Below are 27,028 nucleotides of genomic sequence, written 5' to 3'. Positions count from 1 at the left end.
GCTTCTCTCCTGGCTAACTCCACTGCAGTGGAGTGGTGTCCAATTGCAGCAGGCCTGATTTCAGCCCCATAACTTTGTGATCAACTCTGGCAAGGCCAAACACACCTCTCTTCTGTAAGAGGATGCAATTATCTCATTGTGGCTTGCAGGCTTACTGGTCTTAATGCTGGGAAGTTGCATTATCATCACAAAAGGCTTTGTGATACTCAGTAAGTACCTTTGATAAAACGTCTCCAAGGCTTCCCTTGCAGCGTGTGACATGTGACTGCAAAGTGTGTGACGCTGCTCCTGTGGTACCTGCTTCCTCAGGACAGGAAGCTTGGCTGCTGCAAACAAGCCAAGGATTATTCCCTCAGCTCAGGTAGCTGACCTGGCTGTGAGTGGCAGGGAAAATCTGCAGTCCCTCAGTCTGACTGCAATTCACCCAGTCCAGGTCATTCTGCAGTTGCAGCAGCTCTGGACCATGGAAGGACTTGCAAAGAAGTGTAGATCTATAGCTTTGTTAAATTTCCTGGCTTGCTTATGGCTGCAGTGGGAACAAGAGTCACATTCCTGTGGAGTACCTCAGTATCTGAGACACTGCTGTGGTCAGAGCCGAGGCTTTGTTTAGTGCCGTGGCAAATGACAGTTCTGGGAGCTGGTGGCTGTGTCTTTACAGTGTGGCAGAAGCTAAAAGCTGTGCTTTCTCCCTTCTGCAGTCAAGGAGAAACATAGAGCTGAGGAATGGGATTGTACAGGGTCATGCCTACACCGTCACAGGAGCTGTGAAGGTAAGATCAGGGACTTGTTCCTGCCTGGAGATCTTGTACTGATGATCTGCTGCAGAGCAGTTGCACTGCTGTTCCAGTCAGAGGATTTGAATTAGCTTCACACTTAACGGGGATTGTTGAAAGCACATAGTTCAAATTCCAAGAGATGGAAGGACTCTGGCACAAGAAAAAGAGGGAGGAATCCATATTGTTCACTAATGGAAAATGCAACTTAAATTTACCTTTGTTTTGGGACACTTCGGCAGCAAATACAACATTTCTAGAGATTTTTGTTCCATGCTGACTCTTAAAAATGTGCTTTTGTGTTTCAAATGCAAGTAGAAGCACTGGCTGAAATTGTGGGATTTGTCATATGATGCAAATCTACATTTGTTCAGCTCAATCACAAGCTGCCAAAAATCAGAGTGAAAAGTAAATCACTGGTTCAAGAACAGCATTTCTCCATCTTTTAAAGCTGTTGTACTCATGCAGAACTGCTCCTGGCTGAATATTAATATTGATGATCTGAGAACCAATTTATCACATGGATCAAAAGAAATTAAGGATTTTTTACAGCCAGAAGTCAGAACATGGCTTAGCCCAGTAAGCTGTAGTGCACACAGGGAGAGTTAACAGTGAAGAAGGAAACCAAACAATAGCTGTGCTGTCAAGCAAGATAGCTACAAAACATTTGAACCTTGGAACCTGAAACACTTTGGAAAGGGAATGTTGCTTTCCCTAAGCTATTCTCTCCCTTATCACTCTCTCTCTGTTGGTTTTCTCTATGAGCTTGGCTCTGGTTCGTGTCCCCTCGTGCCATGCCATGCTTGGTGCTATCATCACCACCAGTGTACTGCTTCTTGGATGACTCCTGCTTGTAGCCAAGGGGCTACAAAATGGAAAGGTGGGGGTTGCCAAGCTCCAGAGAAGGCTCCAGCTGTCTCTTTGCAGGGCAGGGGCAGAAGGGTCCCTGATTCTGTTGGAGGAGATGCAGGCTATTCCAGCCTTCTGCTGCTCCTGGTGTGGGCAGAGAGGAGAAACAGTCTTTGCCCCTCTTAAAGAAGTGCCAAGATATCCAAGGCATTGTCCTGAGGGGAAGTGGTTAGAGGTTGGGCCTTTGCCTGGGAAGAGACTGCCATGGTATTGTTTCCAACACCGCCTCTGTGCATAATGAGAGCCAGAAAACAAAGGTTTGCTTCCACTGGTTGGTCCACTTCAACCATTTTGGCTTCACTGGCAAAAGTTAATTGCTTCTAACTTAAATCAGTGGCAGCAAAAGGAGGAAAGCACCAGAAACCCCAGCTGTTGCAAATCACAGCATTGTAGATACAGGCCCACAGATTCTGTTTATCATCAGCTCTCTGTGCTGACTGTTGGCTTTCACTCCAGGCAGTCTGGTGACCTCGTTCCTCAAAGTCTCTGCCTTTGCTGACTCACGGCATCAGATGTGCAGAATTAGGCACTGGAATTTCCCAAGGCTGTTGAATTCATGCAGTGTGACAGGAATGCTGCTGCTTCTCTCTGTGTCAGCTATTCACTATCCTCAGGAAAGCAAAATGGGCACAGTTTTCTCTCACACATCATTCCTTTGCAGTGGAGCAGAAGGCACTGATTTTTTGCTGCTGGGAAAATGAGATCAGAGGTTAAATCTGGTCCCTACGGTGTAGAGGAAGTTCCATTTTATTACCCTTCTCTTCACTGAATATCACAATTGTGAAAAGGTGTGACTGAGTTTGTTTTTCTTTCCTCTTTACAGATCCCCTACAAGAATGGCTGGAAACATATCATCAGGATCTGGAATCCGTGGGGCCATGGGGAGTGGAAGGGGCCCTGGAGTGATGAGTAGGGTCTTAAAGCTTTAATGTCATAGGGAATTGATTTTTTATAAGAATCTCTGCCCTGCACCCATTTTAACAAAACAGATACTTCCAAATCAGTTAATTGTAAGCATTATTTCCATCTGTGTAGCAGCTGCTCACAGAAATCCATTCCGGGGAAAACTAATGCAGCCTAGCTAGGCTCAGGTGTCCCTTCTTGTCAGTGTGTATGCATTTTTACCCAGTGCATAATTCTACATAAGTCATGGATGAAGGAGTTCTTATTTCCTGGAGTAACCTCTGACCATGTCCTTAGATGCTGGCTGGCTGCTTCTATTGAATTCTCCTGCAGCGCTCACACATCCACCTTCCTCCTCTTTCCTCTGCTCCTATGAGTCTGACTCTGGGAAGAGGATGGTTAAACGAGTCCATGGAGCAGGGCACTACTGAACACAGAAGGACAGAAATGGGCCTTGGTTATTCCAAAGGCAAAGTGCCAGGGGATGGCTTGAACTAATCTTTTAGATCCTTTGGAGTTGCAAGGACCACTTTTCTGCCTGTGTGGGTAATCTAACATTGCTTTCCTAAAGAAAGGAATGATATAGATTGCAACAGTGTTTTGCAAATAAATAGCGTTTATTAGTTTTTCTTTTGGAATTGCATTAATGTTTCCATTATTAGAGAGATGTTCTGGTGCCACTCTTAAGTTATTTAATAGCATCCCAGCCCTCCCTGTTGCTAGTACCACACACAAGCACTCTGCTGAGAAAAGTCAGGCTGGAGTGTTGTATCTGGAAGGGCTGGTGGGTTGAGTAGATGTGTCTAAGGCTTGGATAACAGTGCTCTGCTCAGGCAGCATCCTCCCATCCTCTTGGAAGGGTGAACTCCAATCCTAAGTGTAATTGAAATGTCAGTAGCACATTCACAGGTAAGCTGCACAGATCAATAAATTATCGATTCACGTGCTGTTTATTTATCTTAAACTCTGCAGAAAGTACAGTTATCACTTAATTATAAAGATGCTGCTTGGAAACAACACATTTGACTGGGTAATGTGCTCTCTACATGTCAGTGTAATATCAGTGCTTCCGAGTGCTGTGGCTTGGTGCCTCACTAACCTCTCCAGCATGGGGACAGGTGACCCGGACAGTGGGGAGGATTCCCCAGCCCAGGGTGGGCAGCTCAGGAACAGCAAAGGCACAGAGTTTTATTTGCTGGTCTTGGCTATGAAGGTATCACACACAGTCCTGTTTCCAATGCACAGTTTGCTCACCCCTCCTGATCTCTCATCACCTGACAGACTGGTTAGAGGAATAGGCCAAAGATGAGAAATTGTGCCTCACATCTTGTTGATTTGTTCTTTTTTTGCAGCTCTCCTCAATGGGACCGTGTTGATCCTGAATACAGAGAAGCCCTCCTCAGAAATAAGGATGATGGAGAATTCTGGTATTTCCCTACTGATCCTTTGTCTACTGGGTTTTCCATTTGCCTTCATTATGAAAAAAAAAGTAATTTTGGCAGTCATCTCTTCCTGGTGGTGGCTCAAGGCACTCTGTGTTAGTTGTGTGCAAACAGCAAATTGGAGATTGTCCTGCCTCTCTGGTTTCAGAGGAAACAAGACCTGAAAAAATGGAGTTGGCCAAGATTAAGTGACAGGCTGATGAAAAAAATGAAAAGTGAGAGAAGTAAAACTCCAGCCCTCTGAGACCTAGTTGTTTGGTCACACTGCCTCTCCTCATAAAGCGTTTGAACCTTGGACTGACAGATGCTTGAAGGGGACAGCTGGCTAAGCAGGTCACTGAGCTTGTGCACTTGACTGCTCTGCAGGTGCTTGTGGCTTTTCACTGCCTCTGATTGCTCTCAGATACAGCTTAGCCATGCGTGGGCTGTCCCTTAGAAAAACTCATTATTCAGAAAGTGCCCACATGCCCTGTGGGGCTCTGAGGAAAGCAGGGCAACAGCTGGTGGGTCTGAAATGCACACTTGAGGCTTGAGTGAAGCATGAGTGTGGGACAGAACACTGTGGAGGTACAAGGGCAAGGGACAGTGGCAAAGATGTGCTGGAGATGGCAGGGCTCCAGCAAGACACCCCTGAACATGCCCTGTGGTTTACCCTGGGATATTAGGGGCAGTTAGGGCAGCCCAAAATGCATTGAGAGCTGAGCTCTCCTGCAAGGTAGCAGCCAGCAGAGCTGCAGGTGCCTGCAGTGCCCTCAGCAATCTCTTTTTAAAGACATGGGGTTAATGTGGATACCTAACTGGTGTCTTCACAGAATCACAGAGTGGGTCAGGTTGGAAGAGACCACAGTGGGTCATCTGCTCAAGCAGGGTCATCCCAAAGCACACATGGCACAGGATTGTGATAAGATGGTTGTGGAATACTCCAGTGAGAGACACTCCACTCCACAATCTCTCTGGGAAACATGTTTCAGTGTGTGGTCAGTTGTGCAGTGAAGAAATTCTTCCTCATCTTCAGGTGGAACTTCCTGTATATCAGTTTCTGCCCATTCCCTCTTGTCCTATTGACAGGCACCACTGAGCAGAGCCTGTGGTTCCCTTCAGATACTGACATTGATGAGGTTCCCTCAAGGCTGAACAGCTCCCTCTGCCTTTCCTAATAAGGGAGATGCTCCAGGCCCTTGGTCATCTTTGTAGCCCTTCACTGGACCTTCTCTAGCAGCTACATGTCTCTCTTGTGCTGAGGAGCCCAGACCTGGGCACAGCACTCCTGATGTGCCTCACCAGGGCTGAGCAGAGGGCCAGGATTCCCTCCCTTACTTATTGGCACTTTTCTTCTGTCTTAAATTGAATGGTGAGACTTTCTGCCTTCTCCGCAGGATGTCTTGTGAGAATTTCCAGGAGCAGTTTTCATGGCTCTATATATGTAACAACACCCCAACATTTCTGGACTTTGGAGATGAGCACTGCACAACGTGGTCTCTGAACAGCTACACCAACCTGTGGAGCCCGGGCCTTCCCACAAGGAGGAACCGCTATTCCCGGGGTAATGGATGCTCACTGCAGTCACCTGGTCATCTCCTCCTCTCCACTGATGCTTGCAGTGTAACATTCACTCTGAGCATTGAATTGCAGCAGTATTGATTGCCAGTTGTTAATGCCTGCCTTTTCCCATTACAGCACTTATCAGCTAAACAGGCAGAAACAAAGCAGCAGCACTGGCTGCTGAGTTAAAATGGGAGGCTTGTGATTTAGGAACCCTGGGCTCTTTAAGTCAAAACGAGCTTGTGTATCTTCTTTGAGCCAGTTGCAGTAGGTGTTACTGGGGACCTCATCAGAAAGTCTGGTCTGGCAAATATGCTGTTGATTTTACAGAGCAAAAACTAAATGGAAATGGAATGAAAAATTTGTGCTACAAAGGTCTGTTTTTTAAGGTAAAAAGATCTTTGGGCTGATAAGACCAGTGGTTTTACTGCCTGTGCAAGAACTCTTCTGGCATTGTAATCTCCAATCAGTAGTAGTATATTTTTACATTTTTATCTTATCTCATCTCACATTTTTTTTACAGCTGCATCAGTGTTTGGGCTTTGTGTTTTTAATCTAGGATGGTAGTATCTGATCAGTGAAGAGGCTTCTTTTTTTCTCAAATGATGCTCCTTGACTTAGCAGCAAACAGGTTTTGGCTTACAGATTTCAGGCTCCTGCTCCTAACCTGATCACCAGGTCTCCAGGTGTGATAACAAAGCAATGCCTGTGCTGCTGCACACCACAGTCACTGGGGCTGAGGAGGGACAGGCAGGGGCTGAACTGAGGGTGTGCAGGCAGAGCCATTTTCCTTGGACCTGTGTTTTCCAACAGCCCCCTAGTAAAGTCCCTGTCCAAGTACAATCGATCTAATTTGCAACTTTCAAGGCCACCCAACACACGGATCTGACATAAATTCTACTCAGCTGCCATCTCAGTCCTTTTTTCCCAGTTTCAGCACTTCATTGCCTTTTTTTTTTTTTTTTAAATCAGGAATGCTTCCTGCTAACCAAAGCCTTGGCCAAGAAGCAGCTGTTTCTCTCTGGTGCTCGACATTCTGTCTGTCCATCACAAACATTAGCAGGAGGGAAGGAGAGGATAGCTTTGCACCATTTTGTCCTTTCCTATGTGTTTATCATCCCAAAGCCACGGTCCTTTTCAGCTCAGTCTCTGGGTCAGGTGCCTGGTTAAGAGCCACTGCTTTTCTGCTGCTGGAAAAGTCTGCCATGTAGGTGAAGCAGATGTGCGGGGGTTGAGAAATCCACACAACTTCCATGACTTTGCCAGAGATTTCTGAAATGATAAATGTGCAATTAGTTTACCTCCAGATGCCTCAACTTCTAGTGCTAGTGTGGAGACTACAGTGCTCTGTTGTATTGAAAGGATCTTGAAGCAGTGACTGCCCATTCCTCTGGGTCCAGGCAAGCAAGATCTTGCACAATAGGCTGCTGCAGGAACATCTCTGTGCCTACTGTTAACCTATTAACACTTTCTCAGCAGGTGCAGCTTCAACAAACCCTCAGTATTTTTTCAAAGTGCTAGATCACGACCCAAAAACCTATAATGTAGCAATTTCACTCATGCAGAAACATGCTGAGCATGTGCAGGATGGAAAAAACCTGAAGATTGGCTTTTTCATCACCACGGTAAGCACAATCTGATATCATCTAGGCACTGTTGTTCTCTGTGTGGTTTATTTTACGTTTGTGTGGGAATGAAAGATTGAAGTGCCTTTTGGTCTGTTAAAAAGTCAGTATGTGGTGTGAATTTCTGGGTGCCTTCTATTGTAGAAACTCAGAGTAAAAATAGAGTTAAGCAGGCTTAGTTTCTTTTATTTATGCCTTAAGGAGCCAAGGTGTCACTTTTGGATCTGTAGCATCCCAGAATAGCCCTGGGAAACTCAGGGAGTGCCTGGGTTAGAGGATGTGCCAGGGCAATGTCCTCTGTACCAGCAGCACTGGTGACATGCCGTGCTGGCTGGGCACAAGGCATGACAGCCAGCACCAGCCACAGCCCTCAAGCAGCATTTCAGGTATGGAAGGGAAGCAGATGGTCTCTCATTCCCCAAAGTGGGCCTGTCTTACTCATCCTCCTGTCTTCTATCTGAAAAGCCATGTAGAAACACTTACAAAACACATGAGAGCCTTTGCACGAGAGCAGCGTAGAGGAAATCCACTCAGATACCTGGGACCTCCACTACAATTTCTCTGGGTTTTTTTTCTTGGTCAGTGTCCAGAGGGGTGCCTTTTCAAGCTGCTTTCAGAGCATTACCAGGCTTACTGAAAGCACAGTTGCTAGTGTGGATGGCTGCTAACCTGTCCCAAAGTATTTTTGTTGTTGGCTGATGACTGTGGGAGACTATTGTTCTAAACCCGAAGACTAAAAAGGAAGCAGGGATTGCTGTAACCCTAATTTCTCCTCATTCTCCTCATTACTGGAGAGGTTTGTCCTAGTCCCAGACTTTAAATAATTGATGCCATAAGTTTAACAGCTCCTCGTAAAGGAAGAGCATGGCTTTGTAGCTCATAAAAAAGTGTGTCTGAGAAATAAAAGATGTCATTAAAAGGGCATCCCTCGAGCAAGTGGAGCTCACTATCTCTGTGGCAGGATATCCTCTGTCCTGTGCAGGTATCAAGCCTGCAAGACTCCATCAGACCAGCTGTGCCACTCAGAAAGAGCTGCTGCTTCTGGTAAATGGGGAATTGTTCCTTCCAGGATCCCCAAAAGTCACCTGACATTGAGGTCTCTGTGTGCTCTTGCAAGATGCACATCCACCCTGATTAGTTACCCATTAACAGAAGTGACCTTCACTGGGAGGTGATGATATAGGTCTTGGTTCCCTCAAAAAAAGGGTTATTTAATCAGGAAGCAGACTGGGAGAGAAATTTTCTCTATTCTTGCTTTATATTTAAAGTTTTTCATCCCCTCCAGTTGATGCTTAGGTGTGTTTTCTCTCTCTTGGTATGAGATGGATCAAGGATGGATGAACCTCAATGAGTTTGTCAAGCCTGCATGACATGGTCTCTGTGGTCTGTCAGCCCATGGCTCACCTCAGGCTCCCTTTGGGCTCAGGTCACTTGGGTTTCTGACCTTGTGAGTGACCTCCCACACAGGAGCCGAAGGGCAGGGCCAGAACAGAGCATTACTGGAGGCACCAGGATTACTGTGCAGCACCTGGGCAGCGAGGGCAAGGGAGCAGTTTTGCTGCTCTGTCACACCATAGCTTTTATTACTATAATTATGTTGGTGCACATTCACATAGAGGATTATACAGAGAACATTCCCTCATAAACACACACTAAGTATTTTAATATGAAAGCTGCTCTACCAGCTTCTCACAGCCAGCCTGGTGTCCTGTCCTGGTATCAGCAAAAGCCAAGTCCAGGAGCTAAAACCAGACTGGGTGTGAGTGCCATTCTCTCAGCTTGTTTCCCAGTGTTCAGCCTCCGTGCCTGAGGGAAGTCAGAGCATCTTTGGGTAAAAGTTTACAAGGGGTTTCTTTGCACAAGGAGAGTGCAGTTGGCAAGATTCACGTGGCTTCACTCTCCCTCCCCGATCTGCTTTCTCTGCCATGACTAATTAGCAGCATCATCCGTTGTTCGGTACCCTTTGAGATGCATCAAATTGTTGCTGTGAAGTAAAAGGAGTATTATCCCTTGGCAGGATGAGAGGAGAATGCAGTGCAGGCAAGGATGCAAACCAGAATGGACATATCTGATAGCTCTAGGAAGCCTTTGATTAAATATAGACGTGGAACACTAATACATGGCTGTGAGGAAAGTTTAATGTTGTGTGATAGAGCTGCGAAATGTATAGAGGCTGATTCTTATCTCACACCGGTTTTGATTCCATTGAGATATTAATCTGCTTCTGCATTTTACCAGAAGGAATGTGGAATAAGGCTCAAAAGTGGGAAAAAAGTATTACACCATTTATTTCTTTGCAGCACTGCCCATTTCTATCTGCTCAAGATCTGACCCATAATACTTGGCAGTCTGTGTACCTCCCAGCCGTCTGTAACAGTAGTCATCCTATTTTTTTTTTCCCCTGTCCAAAATAGCAGTTTTATGTTATTGTCTCCCAAAGGCATGGCTCATAAATAACTCTGCCACGCTGTATAACCATTCTAAATGGAATTTATACACGCTGATATATTTTGGGGAATATGTTAAGGAAGGGTTTTTTATTATGCTATCTTTACATGTCATCATGGTAATAGCTGTTGCATTATATTTGTTTCATCTCAGCAAAAAAATACTTGAATAACAGATGAAATATCAGAATACTCAGTTTTCTTGTGACACTTACTGGTTTGGATTGGGATTCTTGAAGCATTGTCATCTGGGTGACATGCTTAGAGGGCTCTCTGACCTCTTTGAGTTACAGAAGATTTCACGGAATTTTTTAGTAATAGTATTCATCCTTGATTCCTTCATGAACTCTGCTTAATGTTAAATGAAGTTCTCTTCAAATCTCCTTACATTCATTTTAGCCTCTGTTGTTTTTTCAGTTTTTCCACCCTTGAGCAACTTTGGTATGTCCTTGAAAAAACTCTGTCCCCTGGGTGGGCTTTTCAGGCCCAACTGGGGAGGTTGAGGCATGATAGATGCAGTGTGTATTCAGAGAGGTGTGGGAATGGAAGGCTGCTGTGAGTGTTCTTTCTGATTTACTTTGGTTCCTAACAGGAAGATAGCCAGCTGTATTTCTCTTTCAGGAGAACTCCAGAGTTCTGAAGCAAATCTTTATCCGGACTCGAGATGTGACCAGCTACTTTATCTTGAGCCCAGGAACCTATGCCATTGTTCCTGCTGCAACAGAGGACCAAGAATTCGAATTTCTCTTACGAATTTTCATAAAGAATCATGACTACAATGAGTAAGATGATTTGCACTCCTTAAAGGCCCCAGACCCACAGTGTGCCAGGAATTAACTATTTAATGTCAAGATAACTGATGTGGCAATTTGCTTTTAGTGTATCCTTGGAGAGTGGGGAAGGAACAGAGGAGTGTAAAGCACATGTTGAGGGGGATCAGGTATACAGCCAGCTGCACAAGGGGGCCACTACAGAGCAGGGCAGGAGCTCTTCTGCAGCCACCAAGGGTCTCAGCTTTGGTACAAAGAGCCACACAAAGGAGCAATAATTGCGAGATTTGTCCTCTACCCCTGATTGCGGGGACATTTCTCTTTGCTGAAAGGAGGATTTGGGAGCTTGTTTTCCCTAATTCTTAACAGCTGTTTGGTAGTTTATTATGTTCTGATAGCTGGATGCCAGATGGATCACATCCCATTCTGCTCAGAGTGGGACCTGGAGAAGCCAAGAGCAGTGAAAGGCCTTGATCCTTCCACTCAGCTCCCTCATAGGCAGGCAGGGCTCCCTGTTGGCATGAGAGTGGCCTTGAAGATAAGTTTAGTGGAAAAATGGTATCTGAGTTCATGCAAAGGCAGCTATTACCACACATACACATTCACATGACCACGTGAATATTTGGGTGTGCTTTACTCCAGGTAAGCAAGCTTTGAGCCCTAGCATTCATCCTTGCCAAATGACCTGCAAGAATCATCTGTGCAGTGCCTTCCCTTCAGCAAGCTTTAAAGTGGATATGATTGCAGATCTTACCTCACTGGCCATATCTTTCTAGTGAGATTGCTTTCCAGGCTTTGGCCCCTGGCAAAAATAGCCCAGAACCAACTGAGGCAGCTCCTGAGTTATGGAAAGCAAACACAAGGAGTCTGTGCTGTGGGCTGGACTGCCTTCAGGAGGGTGAGTCATGTGTGAGATGGCTCAGCCTTGGAAGTGAACTTTTCAGGAGACCCTCTGACCCTCACAGACCTTCCTGAGCCAGGCCAAGTGTGGAGATGACCTTCCAGTGTGTCTTTGCAGCACTTACCTACACAAATGTTATAAAAATAGTACCTAGCTTGTCTAATTTCTCTACCGAAAGCAAAACTCAAGTACTGAATGTGGCTGCTAAGTGTGCCTTAGAAATGGTGACCCTGGCCCAGTTTCAGGCAGTCTGCAGACGTTTAGATGTTGCCTTTTAATAGCCTGGATGCTATTTTTATTCCTGACTGTTAAGCTGGGCAAAGAGAAAGGAGGTGAAAAAATTCTGTGGCTCAAGGAAGGGTTATCCTGTGTGGTGAGGTTAGTCCTGGCATGCTCAGGGTGAGATAGAGCATTTCTCTGCTGCTGGTGCCAGCAGAGCTGGCTTGGGGAAGGCAGTGGCCCCAGAGCATCTGGAGACTCAGACCAGTCTGTACCTGTTTGCACAGAGAGAGCCAAGACTGGTGCAGCAGCCTTGTCTGAACTGGGCCAGGCTGGGCCATGGCTGCTGGGCATCTTGTGGGTCTGTGGGCTGGGTGAGTGCTGCTGGTGGTGCCTGCCTTCCACCATGGCTGTGAATCAATGCTCTGGAAAAGCCGCTTTACTGCCAGTTTGATTCTTGTAACTCTTTTCTAGGAACTCAAACCCTCCGACCAGCCCAGTGCTGCTGAAGGTAAGAGTCTGAAAACTGGTGTAGGTTCTGGTGGTGATCATCTGGTCACCTTTACTAACTCTTCTTCATCTGCTCTTTTCTCCCTTTACCACCCATTACTGTCCCAGAGTTTGACTCTGGCACCCTGCAACCTTGCTGGGAGGGCAGGACACCTCTCTGGAGAGGTGGGAGTGACAACAAAGCTCTTCCTCTTCTCATATGTCTTTATTCAGAGCCTGATTTTTGAGGAAACAGGTCTTGCACAGTTCCTTTGTCAGCCTGTCCATGTGTCCTTTTCACCTCATGATCTTTAACACTTTGACAAACCAAAGCATGAGGGGAGAGAGCACTCAGAAAACTTCTAAATTCTTTCAATGTCTGTAAAATGGGAATATATCTGTGAGGGAGAGAGGGAAACTTAATTCCTGTGAGTGGGGCTGGACATGCCTTCCCCATGGGAATGATGTAATTTAAATGCTTGTACCCTATAAAGCACAAGAGTCCATAGGGATGAAACTCAAATCAGATTTCTGCTGATTTTCATCAGGATATCTTCAGAGACAGAGACATAAAGCAAACTGCACTTTGAAACTGGCTGCATCTCTAGTTCAACCCTATTTTTTGCCTCTCTAGCCCAGCTACTATGGTTTTTTTGACTTCTTACTGTGAGCGGTGCACATTGCCAGGGCTGGTCCAGTCCCCGCGGGTCCCACCAGCAAAACCCTGCCACTGAGAGGTTGCTATTTACAGCTTTCAAAGACACAGATCTTTGAAGCCAGAGGTGTGAAGCTGCTTCAGCAGAACAGAAAACTGAGTCTTTTCCTTGTGATTCATTTTCCAGCACACAATTAAGCCCCATTTAGAGGGGTAGTGTAAATGGTGACTTTTTAAATCTCTTTTCACTGACAAGCTGTCAGTTTCCCTGGCTGTTATCCTTAGCCGATGCTTTGACTTTGATGAATTGTGGTACCCACAGTTTCTGCTCCTGTTCAGGTATTTGGGTTTCTTTGGTATGAAGTATCACACAGAGATGAAGATGTTGGGTCTTGGGCTTAGATTTTTTTTCTGAAAATTTTATAATGTCAAGGGTAATTCCCCTTAGTGCCTGGTGGATCTTTTCACAGGAAGGTTGATAAAAATCACTTGACCATTGAATTGCAGTTGCTCAGGTATAGTCCAAGCTTGTATTGGGGTTGAGAAGGTACAAGAGAAAGGAAAAGTCAACTCGTGCTCTGTTTTCTTATTCACATGAATCTTCCCATGCTCTGAGTAGTGGCCCCAGCCAAGGTCCACCAATAAGGATCAGGCCTTGTATCTCTATACTCATGAATTGACTTGCTGAATTCCACCCTGGATGTGTTCTGTCATTTTCCTTAGGCCCTGAACTGCTCCTTCCCGGTTGTACTAGCTGCTAACATCTGAAATATGCTTCTTCCTTCATTGCAGTAGCAGTTGCTCACTCCTAGTCCACTTCGTTTTGAGGGTGTGAAAACTGCAGCCTGTGCTATACATTCCCTCCCCCTCTAAAGTGTTGTTTGGATTGGCAGACTTTTGCCTCCAGTTGTTTTGTAGCTGAATTATTTATGTCTGCTCTTTGTTCTTGATGCAGGATCTACCAAGACAGAACCAGGACAGCTCCTATAAGGCTCTTTTCCTAAGATATGCTAAGCAGGTACCCTCTCTAAAACATTTTGTTGAAAAAAAACCCAAAAAAACCCCACATGTGGACTTGCAAAAAGAAAAACTGATCTATGATGTTGATACAAATCCATTTAGAATTTTTTTTTAATGTAGCTCCATCCTCAAGTGGATACCCTGAAAATGGTATTGATTGATCTGCCAAAACCCCCAGAAAAATGGGACATTCAGCTGGGATAGATTGTCTAGTGCCATGTATCAGTGGAATATTGGAGATTTATAGTCGTGCTGGTGATGGGCTTGCATGTATACTTTTTTTTTCTCCCTTTGGTTTGTTTATTTGCTGAAAGCAATTAGAAAGCCTTGGGTAGTCCCCCCCTCTCATCAGCATCATTTTCCGTTTGCCTTCTCAGCACTTGGAAACCAGACATCAGTCAGCATTTGAGTAATTGATTCCTGCTCTTTCAGAGCCAAGCTCTGTGTTCACAGGAGATGCTTTTAATGGTTTAATAAACTGTTATAAAGAACTCCTTGACTTAGTCAAGAGGAAAAAAATCACTGTCAAAAGTCCCTGCACAATGAACCTCTGGCAGTTAATGGGTATATCAATGCGTGAAGGTGAAGACGAGCACGGGCTGCAGCGTTGGGGGTGTCCCGGAGGGAGGAGGGAGGTGGCCGGGATGGCTGAGGGGCAGCCCCGAGGGCAGCAGGGCCTGTGCTCCCTGCCTGCTCTCACAGCTGCCTGCTGTGCTGCCCACCCACAGCTCCCCATCCCTGCAGAACAAACCCCATGGTGAGGGCACTGCCTATCACTGCCCTGCAGCTGTAGGGGAGGACCTGGGGTGGCCCGGCAGCCTGGAGGGCCTTGTTATGCTCCCAAGGGAGAGAGCTGTTGTTCCTTTGGTATCTAAACAGAGGTTCTTGGTTGCCACAGTGCCTGAGAAAAAAAGTTTTGGGCAAAAGTGACATGGGTGAAAACTTCATGCTTACAGACCTCTCTTTGTGTTTTATTTTGCATTAGGGCTCAAGTATTGATGCCTTGCAGCTGCAACAACTCCTTAATGAAGTGATCTTGCAAGGTAAAGCTTTTACAGCCCAATTATTGTTTTTGGTGCTTCCCTATCCTTAGACTAGAGTAAATTGGATGTAGGATTTAATGGTGTTCTCATGGTCCTTAAAAAATCTACATTGTGGCTTACTGCACTGTGGGATCAGAGCATGAGAGGGGCACAGCTGGAGGGCTGGAGCCAACTCAGCCATGCACAGGGCTCAAAGTGCTCTTAGGACTTGCTAAATCAGCATAAGTGGCCTTTCTTGTCACTATCATTTCCCTTACTTCAAGCAGGAAGAGTTTCCATCCCTGAGCAGGGACCATGCAGAGTGAAGTCAAACAGGACACCTGTCCTCGGGGAAGGTAGAGATGTCTGAGATGTGCAGAATCCCTCAGCTTAGCACAGAGGCCTTGCTGCCTTTAGAGAACCTGAACCAGAGCTGGGGCTTTTCAGCTGTGTGAGCCTTCAGCCTGGTGTCCTCCTTCCCTCAGAATGATGGCCTGATGCCTGTCACAGCCCTTGCTCTTGCTAATTCCTTCTGTTTTGTCAATCCTTGCAGATGAAATGACCAGCCTGGGAGGGAGATTCAGCTTTGATTCATGCAGAGGCATTTTAGCTCTGATGGATGTATCCTTTCAGCAGAAGCAATAAACTTCCCTGGTGCTGCCCATCCTTGCCTTGAGTTACGGCTGAGCTGATCATCCCAGTGTGAGAACCTGCAAGTAAATATTAGCCCCAATCTCCAATAAATAACTGTCCCAGAGTCCATGCAGGACTTTGCTGTGCATGCCCTGGCTCTGGTGCGTCTGCTGAAAGGTCAGGATCAACCTTCTGGTACCAGCTGACTCTTTGCTCTCATTTTGCCCTTTCTGGGGCTTTGCTAAGCTTCCCTGGGGTGGGGGTCTCAGGCAGAGCTGAGACCAGGAGGCAGGACAGAGTTTAGGCATAGCTCAGCTGTTCTGTGGTGGTTGCACCACGCGAGCCTGGGGTGGCACTTTAGTAGGCTGCCAGCAATGCTGGTGTCAGGGGCAGAAACACTGTCACTGCTGAATCCCAGGCACTTGCCTGGAAGGCCATTCCAATGTGTATTTCCAGTGTATCTTTCCTATTTAACTGAATCACTCAGCCTTTTTACTGTTAACAAGACAACACAAGAAAAACATTTCTGGCCATTGTAGAACAAGAGGGCTCCTTGATGAAAACACTCATTCTCCCTTGTGTGTTTTTGCCCCTTGCTTGCTCACTGTTTCTTTTCCTCTATGCCTTGAAAAAACTTTGAGACATTTTCAGACCTTTAAAAACTGCCAGAGAATTAAAAATGATCAGAAGTCCCTTTCTCTTTCCAGCTTTCAGCATCTCGCCAGTGAAAGAGACTTTTCCCCCTTTGCAAAGCCTGTCCTGGGATAAGTGGGCACTGTGAATGCATGGCACGTGCAAAGAGCTGACAGAGCCTCTGCTCTGCTATAATTCAGGATGGATTTTTAATTCTCTTGCCTGCAGACAACCCATGTACAGTGTGACCTATCCTGGCCTGCAAAGCCAGGATCAGCTTTTTTCACTCAGGTTCTACGACAGTGGCACTTGTCTGCTTGTATTTCACTGGTGATGAGTTTTGCTTTTGGGGAGGTTTCACCATCCTGCCTCAGGGTGGGCGCTGCGTGTCTGCCCAGGACTCCTGGGTGGGGTGTGGAGGGGAGCAAGCCCACTGACACAGCCCATCATGCATTCCTGGGGGATGTCTGCCTCAAAGGTGCTGCTGCTGTCTGACAGAGGGCATCGGGATCATCTCCTTGTGCTCTCATCTCCTCAGCGCCTGTTCTCCTGGAGGATCCAGGAGGAGCAGATCCTGTGGTGCCTCATGCAGAGGCAAGGCCATGGGCCATGTTCATCCACAGGGGCGTCCGTGCTCCGGGGCTAAATGTCACCACAGCTTCCCCTGTGGCTAAAGAACCTTGTAAATAGAAACCTTTTGTGGTTTGTGAGGACAGGCATGAGCAGCTGTACAGTGTGACAAAGAAGGTAGATTTAAACACAACTGGGAGCAGAAAAGCTGTCGGCTTTCTCAGCACGAAGTAACCGACAGGAGAGGCTGCATCTTACGTGTTTAAGTTCTGTGGAGGCAGCATCCTTGGCAACCAAGACAGCCAGGTTTAGCTCTCATTAAGTGCTCGATTCTTAACTAAGTGCACAGCTCAACTCGAACGGAAGACTCACCCTGCAGGAGTTCGGGAGCCTCTGGCGAAGTCTCACTAAGTACCTGGTACGGGGTGGGGGGGTGGCTCTCTCTTGGCTGTGGATTCTGTGGATTCCGTGGATTCCGTGCCCCGGGGCTTTCCAGCAGCGGGGAGCAGATGCTCCGTGCTCTCAAAGCGCTGCGGGGAGAAGCCTTGCAAAGGTTGCTTGCTTAGCGGGTCAGAGTTCCCTCCTCTCACGCAAGGGAGGCAGTGGTGTGTGTAAAGTGCTCCAAATGAGCAGCCCGGGCTTTTCCAGCACAGAGAACATTGAGGGAAGAGGTAGGAAGGCCAGTTAGTCTCAGAATCTGATGGAAATCTCCACCACTGGCAATTTTTATTTATTTTTTTTTTAAAGAAATGCTTTCTAAGGTGAAATGACTTTTTGAACAGAGTCGTCTGAAAAATGTAATTTCCTCATTTCTGCAGTTTCTAAGGTTCTGATGAAAGCTTGTCTGGGAGAAATGTTTCTGCTCCAGGATAAGCACTGGAAACAGTGACATGGTATTTAGGGTCCCACCTAAATTCTTCAGGGCGTGCATGGAAGCTTCTCTGTGTCAGGTCCTGCTCTCTCAGTCTTGGTGCATGACAGGAGGGTTTCCTCCAGGTTCAGGTTTGGGCAGGCTCTGATTTGTTCCAGCCCTCTTGAGATGCTCCAAGACCACCTAGCTCCCCATCTAGATAGGAGTGCTCTCCCCACTGACAGCACCTCAAACATGGCTTGTGGTGTGTTAGGAAACCAAAAAGGCTTCTGCCCACCCCAAACTGTGGGATTTCTTACACAGTGACATTCTGTCTGAGCCTTCTGAAAATGGGTCTCCCTTGTCACCGCCACCCCATCTCACCTGCTGAACTACCTTGCAGCCTATTCATTAAGAGACGAGAGCATGCATAACTATTGTAGTAGTAAATATGGGGAATGCTGGTCAAGGCTTGAAATCTGCCTTTGCACTGTATTTTAGGATATCTTCATCAAGGAAGACAGAAACCGTTCTGGATTTCTGGATGTTGCTGAGCTGAAGAATGCGATACAGGCAGCAGGTACGCCCAGAGGTGCCAAGCAGCTCCCTTTCTTTTCCATGTGGCAGTGAAGGAAAGGATGAAAAAGAAAGAGGAAAGAAAAAATATTTTAGGGAGAAAGTGGCTTGGATTTCACAGAGATGCCAGTTAGATCACAGCTCTGCTGAGAGGTCTGTGCTGGGGAGCCAGCAGAGAGGTGCAGAGAAGTGCAGTGCTGGCCAGACTAACTTTTAGGTCATGGATGGAACATCCAGTAGAGGAAAGGAGAAAGGAAGAGTGGATTCTTGCAGTTGCCTCAGTTCCTGCAGTTTCTCTCCAGGGCAGTGACAAAGTCTAGAAGGGAAAGCCACACCGACAGGCATTTATTTAGTTTGCACTGACCTCTGTTGGCTACCGAGTGCTGAAACCCTCAGTGAGTGCACGAGTGAATCATTTTAGCGGAGTCGTCTCAACGGAGACTTTGTGCGTGAAGTACCTCTCCGACACAGCGATCCCCTTTTAACTGTACAGTAGAGAAGCTCCCATTTGGCTGCCTGGAGCTCGGAGGGGTGCTGTCCCAGGAGAAGCTGATGCAGGATTGCTAACCCTGGAAGCCATCAGCTGAGGGGATGTATGTATAATTCTTTTGCTGCTAAGAGCTGGGCAAAGCATCAGGATCAGTCTGAGAAGCGCAGCACTGATGTGCCAAATGTCAAAGGAGAAGTTGCCAGGGCCATTCTATGAGAAAGATGCTAAAGTGTAAAACTGGGAAGAAAATTGTACATGGAAAAGTCCTGTCAGCCAAAACAATGCAGCTGTTTGAAGGGATAAAAAGACACTGATAAATGGCAAATTCAATACATGTTTGGCTACAAGTAGTTGTTAGTGGGGAAGAAAATTACAAGCTCATTCTTGCTGCCCTCTGAGCCAGGCATCTGTATTTGAATCTGGCTTGGCAATGGGATGATCCCTGTCCTGGCTTTTGAGCAGGAACCCCAGAAGGTGTTTAGGAGCTTGGTGCTACCTCTGGGAATGGTATTAATGTATCTAAATCCAACTCCTAGCCAGCTGTTCCCTGAAGTGTTCAGTGCTTTCCCCAACAAAATACTGCAATATGTGCTTAATTTTCACTGTTTTCCTAATGCTTCCAATAATAATAATGGATCAGAGTAAAGCAGGCCAGCTGCATTAACAGCAGTGCTGCCCTGAAATGCAGCAGCATTGGCCTGATGTATTTACAAACTCCTCTTTGGCAACAGTAAATGATTCAAAATAATTTTTATAAGTATCATTATATTTATAAATGTGAGAAACATCAAGCCAGTAATTAAAAGCTTTGCTAAAATCAGAGGGAGGAATCCAGCAGATGAAAGATTTGGGGAGCAGTCTTCGAAATCAGCTGAAAAGTCTTGGGAACAGAGAGGATTGACCCTTCAGTCTTGTTGATGAGGTTAATTGAGAGACATTGCCAAGTGAGCAGATTTCAGAGCAAGTGTATCTCAGATTGACCAAACCAAATTGTTGATGTTTTACTAGTGTAAGACTTGATTGTAGCATCCCATAAGCAATATTTGCTGGAATCTGCTCTCTGGAGAGAGCTTGATTGAATTCCCACTGTCTTCAAAAGGTTAAAAATAGAATTCATTGCCTCACTGCTACAGGGATTTAAAACCAGACTCAAAGAAGACATTAATTAGATTTATTTTTAGTTACTGTCTTTACTTCCTTTGAAAAGAATATGAAATCAGGTTTACCTTAATTTGGAATGTATCTTAAGCCCAAATGTATTTCCATTCTTTAATTACTCAGCATTGTGTACCTGCTTCCTGCTGGAGACATCCAGCTAGGCTCATGCAACCAGAGTTTGTCAATGGTGGTACTAAACCACTTCCATCGGCTCTCTCTCTCACTACACAGGTGTAAAGAAGCCATTTCTTTTATTTCTGCTTTTTCAACTAATTTAGCTCCATGATGAGTTCATTTAAAACTAAAAAGTTTAGAGCTGGTTGAAAAGGCAGGAAAGTTACTTCATATCCAGCTGAGCTACTAAAACCTGGAGAGAGCAAATGAGACTTTTCTGAAGTCTCAGAGAAGGCATTAAACCAAAGCTATCAGTCCAGCTCTCTGCAGAAAATTTCCCTTTTGTTTTGCAAATCAGCTTTTAGTGCAAAATATATTTAAATCATTCCTCTTATATACCCAGCACATTTAGGGTAGTTTTATTTAACTAATAAAAGAATCATTCTAAAAAGCAATTTTTGTTCATTCAATTGAATACCAATTTCCATCCAAACAGACTGCGACACAAATACTGAATAATCAGCTAATAAAAAAGAAATGCACCCTCCACCATTTTCTAATAGAAGAGAAAATGTAAAAATTAAGAATCTCAGGCATGCTATGCAGCATAATAGCCTGAGCATGCAGCATCTGCCTCTTTAGCAGAAAGAGCCGGTGGTATTGTAAATGCTACGCTCAGACTTTTACAGCTATGAGCCAAAGAAAATCACCCTTTCTTATAGAAAATAAAAGCTAAAAAGGCAAAGGAAGATAAGACTAGATTAGTTAGCTCAGTGTTTGCGGCTTGCTGACTTAAGCCACAATGGGAGTCAGTGAGTAAGGCGACTTTGGTTTTCCATTACCCTACCCCGACTCTCAGGCACAAAGTGGGAGAAAGGCTGTCCAGGGATGCATGACAGGGCAAGGGGCTGAGGGTGTCCCCAGGGTGTTGGCAGGAGGCCCTCAGAGCTGGTGCGTGCCCTCCCAGCGTGTCTTCCCTCGGCAGGTCTGGCTGCGGACGCGCAGCTGCTGCGGCTGATGACGCTGCGCTACGGCGATGCCGCGGGCAGGGTGGGCTGCTCCGACTTCTTGTGCTGCATGCTGCGCCTCGACACCATGAGCCGTGAGTGCCAGACCCCCGGGCACCTGGCAGCAGGGCAGCCTGCACAGCCAGCCCGAGAGCAGGGACAAGGGACAAGGTGTAATAATACGTGTCTAACAGCGTGGCTTGGAAGTGACACACCTGCCCCAAGTCCAGGCAGCTCTTTGGGCAGCCTGCTTGCCAGGAGCTGGATTTACCTCCTGTTCACTGGAGTAACTGGCTGCTAGAGAGCAGTTCAGCGTGCAGTAAAATTCTCTCAGTTTTTCGGTATGGAGAAAGTCCAGTATCCTCTGTGGATAAACAAACCCATTCCCTGTGTTGCATCCAGCTATTGTCTGACACTTGAAAGGAGGGAGTGTCTGGAAATGATCTTTTGCCTGAATGGAAATGAAATTCTGTTTTACAAAATCGTAATTTTTGCTACTCTAATAATAAGCATTTTGACTGGAGATATTGGCAGTTAAACGAAGTCAGCAACTGTGACCCTTGTGCTAGAACATCGCTACAGCAATTTATTTCATCTTTGGAATGAGCTGGGTTTCAACAGTGCATGGAAACGAGCGCTCATTTTCTCCCGTGTGTTTTTAGCATTGATGTTTAATGGGCCAATAGTGGTCAGCAGATCTGCTTGGATGACACTGCCTAAAATCCCATTTCAAGGGAGTACAGCAGAAGCAGCTCTGAAAGTGCTGTAAAATCAGAGCATGTCCTGATTTTAATGCTTTCATTAAAAACAAAGCTTGTAAACACCCATTTTTTGTGATTATACTTGTCACTTGTTGTAGATGAAAGTTTTTATGCCTATATTAGTGCCATAGTATTTTTTTTTATTTAAAAAAAGATCCTTTTACATTTTAAGTGCCAATGTAAAGACAAATCCTTTGCATCCATGTGGAAAGGAGTCTCTAAAAGTTTCATTGCTGTCTGTAATGAGAATCTTAAAATGCTCTCCACTCTTTCAGTTATCACTTTACAGAGCGTTTAATGTGGAATACATTTCTCAAACTTTTTAGATCATTGCGAATAAGTTTGTTACAGGAGAGGATAAGGGTGCCAAGTGGGAATAAAAGGCAGTCAACCTTTATGATGATGTGAATGCAGCAGGGAAGATAAAATCTGTCCCATTAAATCATTACTCATCCTTTCAAGATAGCCAGAGATGAGACCCAAACCAAAAGCAGGAGCTTCTTTGCAAATTCTATTTAACCGGAGTTAATGAAGCGGTAAAGAGGCACTTACCTCTGCCCAGAGGAGGTAATTTCAGCGCTGCCACTTTTTCCTAAAAAGACTGCTGGGTGCAAGCCCAGCCCTGAAAATACAGCCTTGTCAAAGGGACTGGGCACAACACGAGGATTTCCTTGTCCTGTGCCTTTCTTCAGGCTGGATGTGCCACCTTTCCTCCCTGCTCTGGGCCATGGAGGCAGCTCTGGTGGCCTCCTAAGGGGCAGATGAGCAGCGAGCCCTTGTGCCCTGTTCCTACCCTCTCCCAACAGCCTTTTTGCTAAGGCTGGGCAGGTTTCAAAACATCTGTAATCTTACAAAGTCTTTTCCATTCAGGGTGGGAAACTCCAGGCTCCCAGAGAAATGTGTCATTTAAAGATAGACAAACTTAAATTCGTTTCCACTTTTTATTACTGTTTATAACAGCACATTTCTAGGAGAAAAGCAATTTTTGAAATAAATAAAACCCCTCAAAATACTGTGTTTTGAGTTTATCCAAACACTTGGGTTTGAAGACTTCTCCTAGACATACTGCAGTATAAATATGCACATAGAATAACAATATTTGAATGGATTTAAATTTTCTGATGGCAAAGTGTTCTGTCAAAAAAACTTTCAGCAATGTTAATTTCAAACTCTAGCTGAATAACAGCAGCATCTGCATTTATATTCCCTGTAAAAAGCTTGCAAGGCATACTAATGACTTCAATAGAATCACTTTCGTAGGGCACACTGTGATCACTCACTGCCAGGGAGGATGGAAAAGGACCAACAGAAAGTTTCCCTGTGGGAAGATGTGTTTCATTAGTTCACCATCCTCCTGTCAGTCTTCAGGCAGGAAAACAATTGAAAAAAAAAATTGTGAGAGGAGATGAAAGCAGCCACATTGAGCACTGCCTGTCCCTACACTTCTGCCAGATTCTGGCCCCAAAATTGGGATGCCTTCCCAGGCTGTGATCTGAGGGCCAAGGCAGAAGGGGTACCCAGCACAGAAATGAGATGTGGCCAGGCAGGACACCTGAGCCAGGAAGAGCATCCCAGCATAGGGATTGCAGCTCTGCTCCTCAGCTGTCACAGCCTCATGTCTGCATTGAGTTCTTGCTTCTTCCTTGTGAAAAGAGGTTTTTTTTTTTGTTGTTCTGCCCTTAGATGCATTCCAAAACTTAGCAGAGGGCGGATCACAAATTTTGATGACGGCAATGGAGGTAAGAATGCTCCTTCCTTCTCTTCTCTCCAGCTCCAAAGTGGGACCATATGTTAGCAGAAGGGTGAAGTTAAAGATGATGTGTCATATATGTTGCTAGGCTTTTGTCCTTGCAAAGAGTGGTGGAGGTTTTGCCTGGCTGGAAGTACATCTTGTGTGGGAGGTGATTCCCTGGGGTTCCCTGGCCCCACTGGTGGGCACAGCTCAGAGGTGGCCATCCCTGGCCAAGGCATAGAGTCTTCCCTTACTGACACCAGCCTGTCATTGCTGGAAACGTTGCTCAAAGTGACTTTGAGGAAGTGATTAAAAAAAAAAAACACCCCCCCCCCAAAAAAAAAGCAAACAAAAAACCAAAACCAAACCAACAACAAAAAAAACCGCCCATGCCCTCGTTTCTTACTGCCCCATCTGTTAATCCTGAATTGCAAAACATCTTGGTTTTAAGAAAGAAACAGCAGACAAATGCTTGCTGCTGCTGTTTGTCTTAAAAGCACAGCCTGAAGGATAGCCAGCTGAATGGGGACACATCAGGCTTTTTATCAGCTAGTCTGAAGCAAAAATCCTGCTGTGCTCCATGGTGATATGCCTGAGTACTGCACTTTATCAGTCTGGGGACTGTTATTTGACAACCCAGTGTTTAAAAAGATTTTTTAAAAAGCCTTTACAATCTCACCAGCTCCCGTTTACCCTCTGTGGTTAGTGCAGAGCCTCAGTGTTCTTTAAATCTGTTTTGCACCAAGGGCAGAGCACAGTTTGCAAGCAGAGGACCTGGACCTATTTTATAGGGTAGTCTGTAGGACAGCCAGATTCCCCGAAGTTGCTATCTCTTCCACGTGTAATCAGGCAGATGCCACCCTTTCCCACCAATTGCTCCTGCTGCAGCTGCTGCAATAATTTATCATGGAAAACAACATATGGAAAGAGTTTCTGGGTCTGAATTGTAATAAGGGGAGCAGGCAGTTCCAAAATCCCTTAACTGTCCTGTGCAGTACAAAAGGACTACAGTCACTGGGTCACCCCTGAAGGTCCTGAGACAAGTCTGAAGACTTGGTGTACTATCAGTGCCTAAATGCACCTTTTCTTCTCCTTTTTTCAGTGGCTGACTCTTGTCATGTACACCTAGAGAGATGCCAGAGCTCATGGTAAGAAATCTCCTCAGTGCTGACAAGAGAGGGTGGGGCCCTTGCAGGAAGCTCAGCCTTGGGGTTGTGGGGGGTTTTGAGAGAAGAAGCTGTGAAAGAAAGAGGGAAAGAGGTGAGACCTGCAGCATGAGAGGGGCTGCAAAGGGAATTGGAATTTGGGCTGTTTTTTCCGGGGAATTGCTGATGACCTTACCAGTCAAACAGATCCCCAATGGCTCAGCTAGAAACTTGCCCCCACCTGAGATAACAGATGAGTGAGCAGAATTTATTTTTTGTCTTCTGAGGAGTGCAATTACCTCTGCATTTCTTACACAGCGGCAAATGTATAGTCAAATAGAGGGTGGGTATTCAAAGTAACTTGGATTCTTGGTCAGTCTGATTTCACATGTTTAACAGAATTATGTGATTTGGTTTACATTTGAACAACAGTCCCTATCTTGTGCTTCTTTTGATGTTTGCTCCCTTCATGTCATGCCTAGAGAGGTACTTTTTTCCTCTGGACTTTCCAATTTTGTTGCTTGGTTCTCATGTAATACTCTGCCTTTTCCTGCAAAACTTGTGCTGTTTATACATCTGAGAACCATCTTGGCCATTGTGCCAAGCTCACCCTCTGTGATGCCACTGTTCCAGTTGCAGTGCTAAAGTGTTGGTGCTGGTCCCAAACATTTGTCACTGAGGAGAAAGCAGGGAGGAAACCCAGTCCTCAGAGAAAACATGCAGTGGAGGGGCAGTTGGCCCCAGGAATTTGTGGAGCATCCTTGGGCAAAGTCAGACACTTTCCTTATCAGCCTGGTCCAAAAATGGAGTAAAAACCCCAAACCTATGACATTCTTTGAAATCCATGAACTGCATCCAGATAAGCCTTCCTGTAGACAGGAATCACAATAATAAATAATACATGAACAGCATCTCTGGTGTCTCACACCCTGCTTCTGAAGGCAGTTTGCATTGGATGCCAACTTTGGTGAGAAGTTGGAAGGGGAAATGTATAACTAGGGTTTAAATTACATTCCCCCAGGGAGAAAGCATGGTAGGTTCAGATTCAAGGCAGGGGTGGCTCCATGTCTTTCACCTTGAGTCCAAGACAGCATTTGTGCCCTGCTGCTCCTCTCTCTTGGCTCCTGGTTACATCCAGGCTGTGGCAGGAGCTGGGCTTCAGCACTCAGCACTGAGATTCCTTCACCCCCCTGAGCTCTGCTTGCCAACAGTTGTTTGTTTAAAAGTCTGCCCTTTGCATTCAGAGCTGTGGACAGTGCAAACCTGCATTTTGGTATGTTTATGTGTGAAAACAGAATATTCACCGCACTGCACCCAGCACTTGCACCGCAGACTATCATTAGGTAAATATCAGAAGGACCTTGCCTTTGGAGATGAAGTTGCTTAAATTATTGCTTGCAAATCATATTCATAGTCTATTTAGTTGTCTTTTTTTTTCATGAATCATTCATAAACTGATCATAACTTCTGGGAATATATAATTAATCATAATTTTCACTTACCGGTTTGGAATGAAATCCTGCCTGTAGGGTGTTTGTAAGCAGTTCACTTGAGCAATTTAGCAGACACTTGCAGCTGGAGCCTGGGCAGTCATGGCACAGGGGCCTCCGAGGACCAGAACTGTTAAAACTGGAGCCTAACAAACTGAGATTGATGTGGGAAAACACACTTGGCACTCGCTGAAAAAACTCTCTTGGCAAAAAAATTCCCATTAGTGATTGCTAAAGGCTGACCTGAAGCTGGCTGTGTTCTGAGTCTCTTTACCTCTGTTTTAGGTGACTTTTCTTCCTCCTCAGTAGAACAGTGCCCAAGGCCATCCCATACAAAAGCCATCCAGAATTTTTGAAAACCCACTGTGAAGGAGTGAAGCCAGGTGTCCTTATGCTTGGTGGTACTCAGATGTTGGGATGAAAACTCCTTTCGAGGCAAACTGAAGGTGCCTTGGAGAGAGAAGAATTGCTAATGAAAGCACTCCATGGGCAAGCTGGTAGTATTTAATGGTCTGGGCAAGCTGGAATTGTTGTCTGTAATCTCCTCTCATCTTCCTGTAAATAGTACAGAAGTTAGGAACAGCTCCATTAACTTCACTGCAAAAAAAGAACAGACCCATGCCTTTCATGTGAAAGGAATGTATAAGATGTAGGTTACAAAAACGATTAAGACACTGTTTTATTTGAATTACTTCATAATTTTCTTGTGTGCCGTTTTAAGTGCCAGAAAATGATTGAAGAAATTAGTCATAATTCATAAATAACACCAGAAATGTTTTGATTTTCTTCATACTTTTTTATTAATAAATTAGAAAAAAAAAAGTCTTGAGCATTTTTGAGTTCTTCAACTATAGGGATTCCATTTTATTTGCTACAGCAATGGGGTGGCGTATTAGAGATATAGAACAGATTGTTCAGTGTTTTTTTCTGACTTCCAGAATCTATATTGGGACTGTCTGGGAATAGAAAAGTTTATCTGAACTGCATTCTCTTCCTCTGTCCTGATGTCTTTAAAAATGTAGGGCTTTTTCAGACATAATTCCTGCTCAAAAATTTAACTTAAACCTGCAAAGTAACTGTAACCTTTCTGTACCCCCACATGAACTTAATTTTCATACTTTTTTATTATGGCATTAACAGCAAGTTTAGTGA

At 45.3% G+C, this 27,028-nt stretch overlaps 1 protein-coding gene across 1 annotated transcript in view; it reads left to right on the top strand.

Annotated features, from left to right (window-relative positions):
• Positions 1 to 26,640, top strand: part of CAPN13 (calpain 13) — a 45,317-nt gene extending 18,677 nt beyond the window's left edge. Inside the window, exons 7-22 of the mRNA XM_066178134.1 lie at positions 699 to 770; positions 2,506 to 2,591; positions 3,938 to 4,012; positions 5,404 to 5,570; positions 7,049 to 7,194; positions 10,263 to 10,423; positions 12,006 to 12,042; positions 13,631 to 13,693; positions 14,681 to 14,738; positions 15,271 to 15,338; positions 16,903 to 16,971; positions 17,905 to 17,983; positions 20,727 to 20,843; positions 23,193 to 23,248; positions 24,344 to 24,389; positions 26,162 to 26,640. Coding sequence (XP_066034231.1) covers positions 699 to 770; positions 2,506 to 2,591; positions 3,938 to 4,012; positions 5,404 to 5,570; positions 7,049 to 7,194; positions 10,263 to 10,423; positions 12,006 to 12,042; positions 13,631 to 13,693; positions 14,681 to 14,738; positions 15,271 to 15,338; positions 16,903 to 16,971; positions 17,905 to 17,983; positions 20,727 to 20,843; positions 23,193 to 23,248; positions 24,344 to 24,370 — 1,281 coding nt within the window. The 3' untranslated portion in view covers positions 24,371 to 24,389; positions 26,162 to 26,640. The remainder of the gene's footprint in view (positions 1 to 698; positions 771 to 2,505; positions 2,592 to 3,937; positions 4,013 to 5,403; positions 5,571 to 7,048; positions 7,195 to 10,262; positions 10,424 to 12,005; positions 12,043 to 13,630; positions 13,694 to 14,680; positions 14,739 to 15,270; positions 15,339 to 16,902; positions 16,972 to 17,904; positions 17,984 to 20,726; positions 20,844 to 23,192; positions 23,249 to 24,343; positions 24,390 to 26,161) is intronic.
• The last annotated feature ends 388 nt before the right edge of the window (positions 26,641 to 27,028 follow it).

The sequence above is a fragment of the Chamaea fasciata genome, unplaced genomic scaffold, assembly GCF_029207755.1.
Source record: "Chamaea fasciata isolate MVZ Bird 193981 ecotype frontalis unplaced genomic scaffold, bChaFas1.0.hap1 SCAF_3, whole genome shotgun sequence".
NCBI lineage: Eukaryota > Metazoa > Chordata > Aves > Passeriformes > Sylviidae > Chamaea > Chamaea fasciata.
The sequence above is the reverse complement of the archived record's forward strand: the minus strand, read 5'-3'. Positions and strand labels throughout refer to the sequence as shown.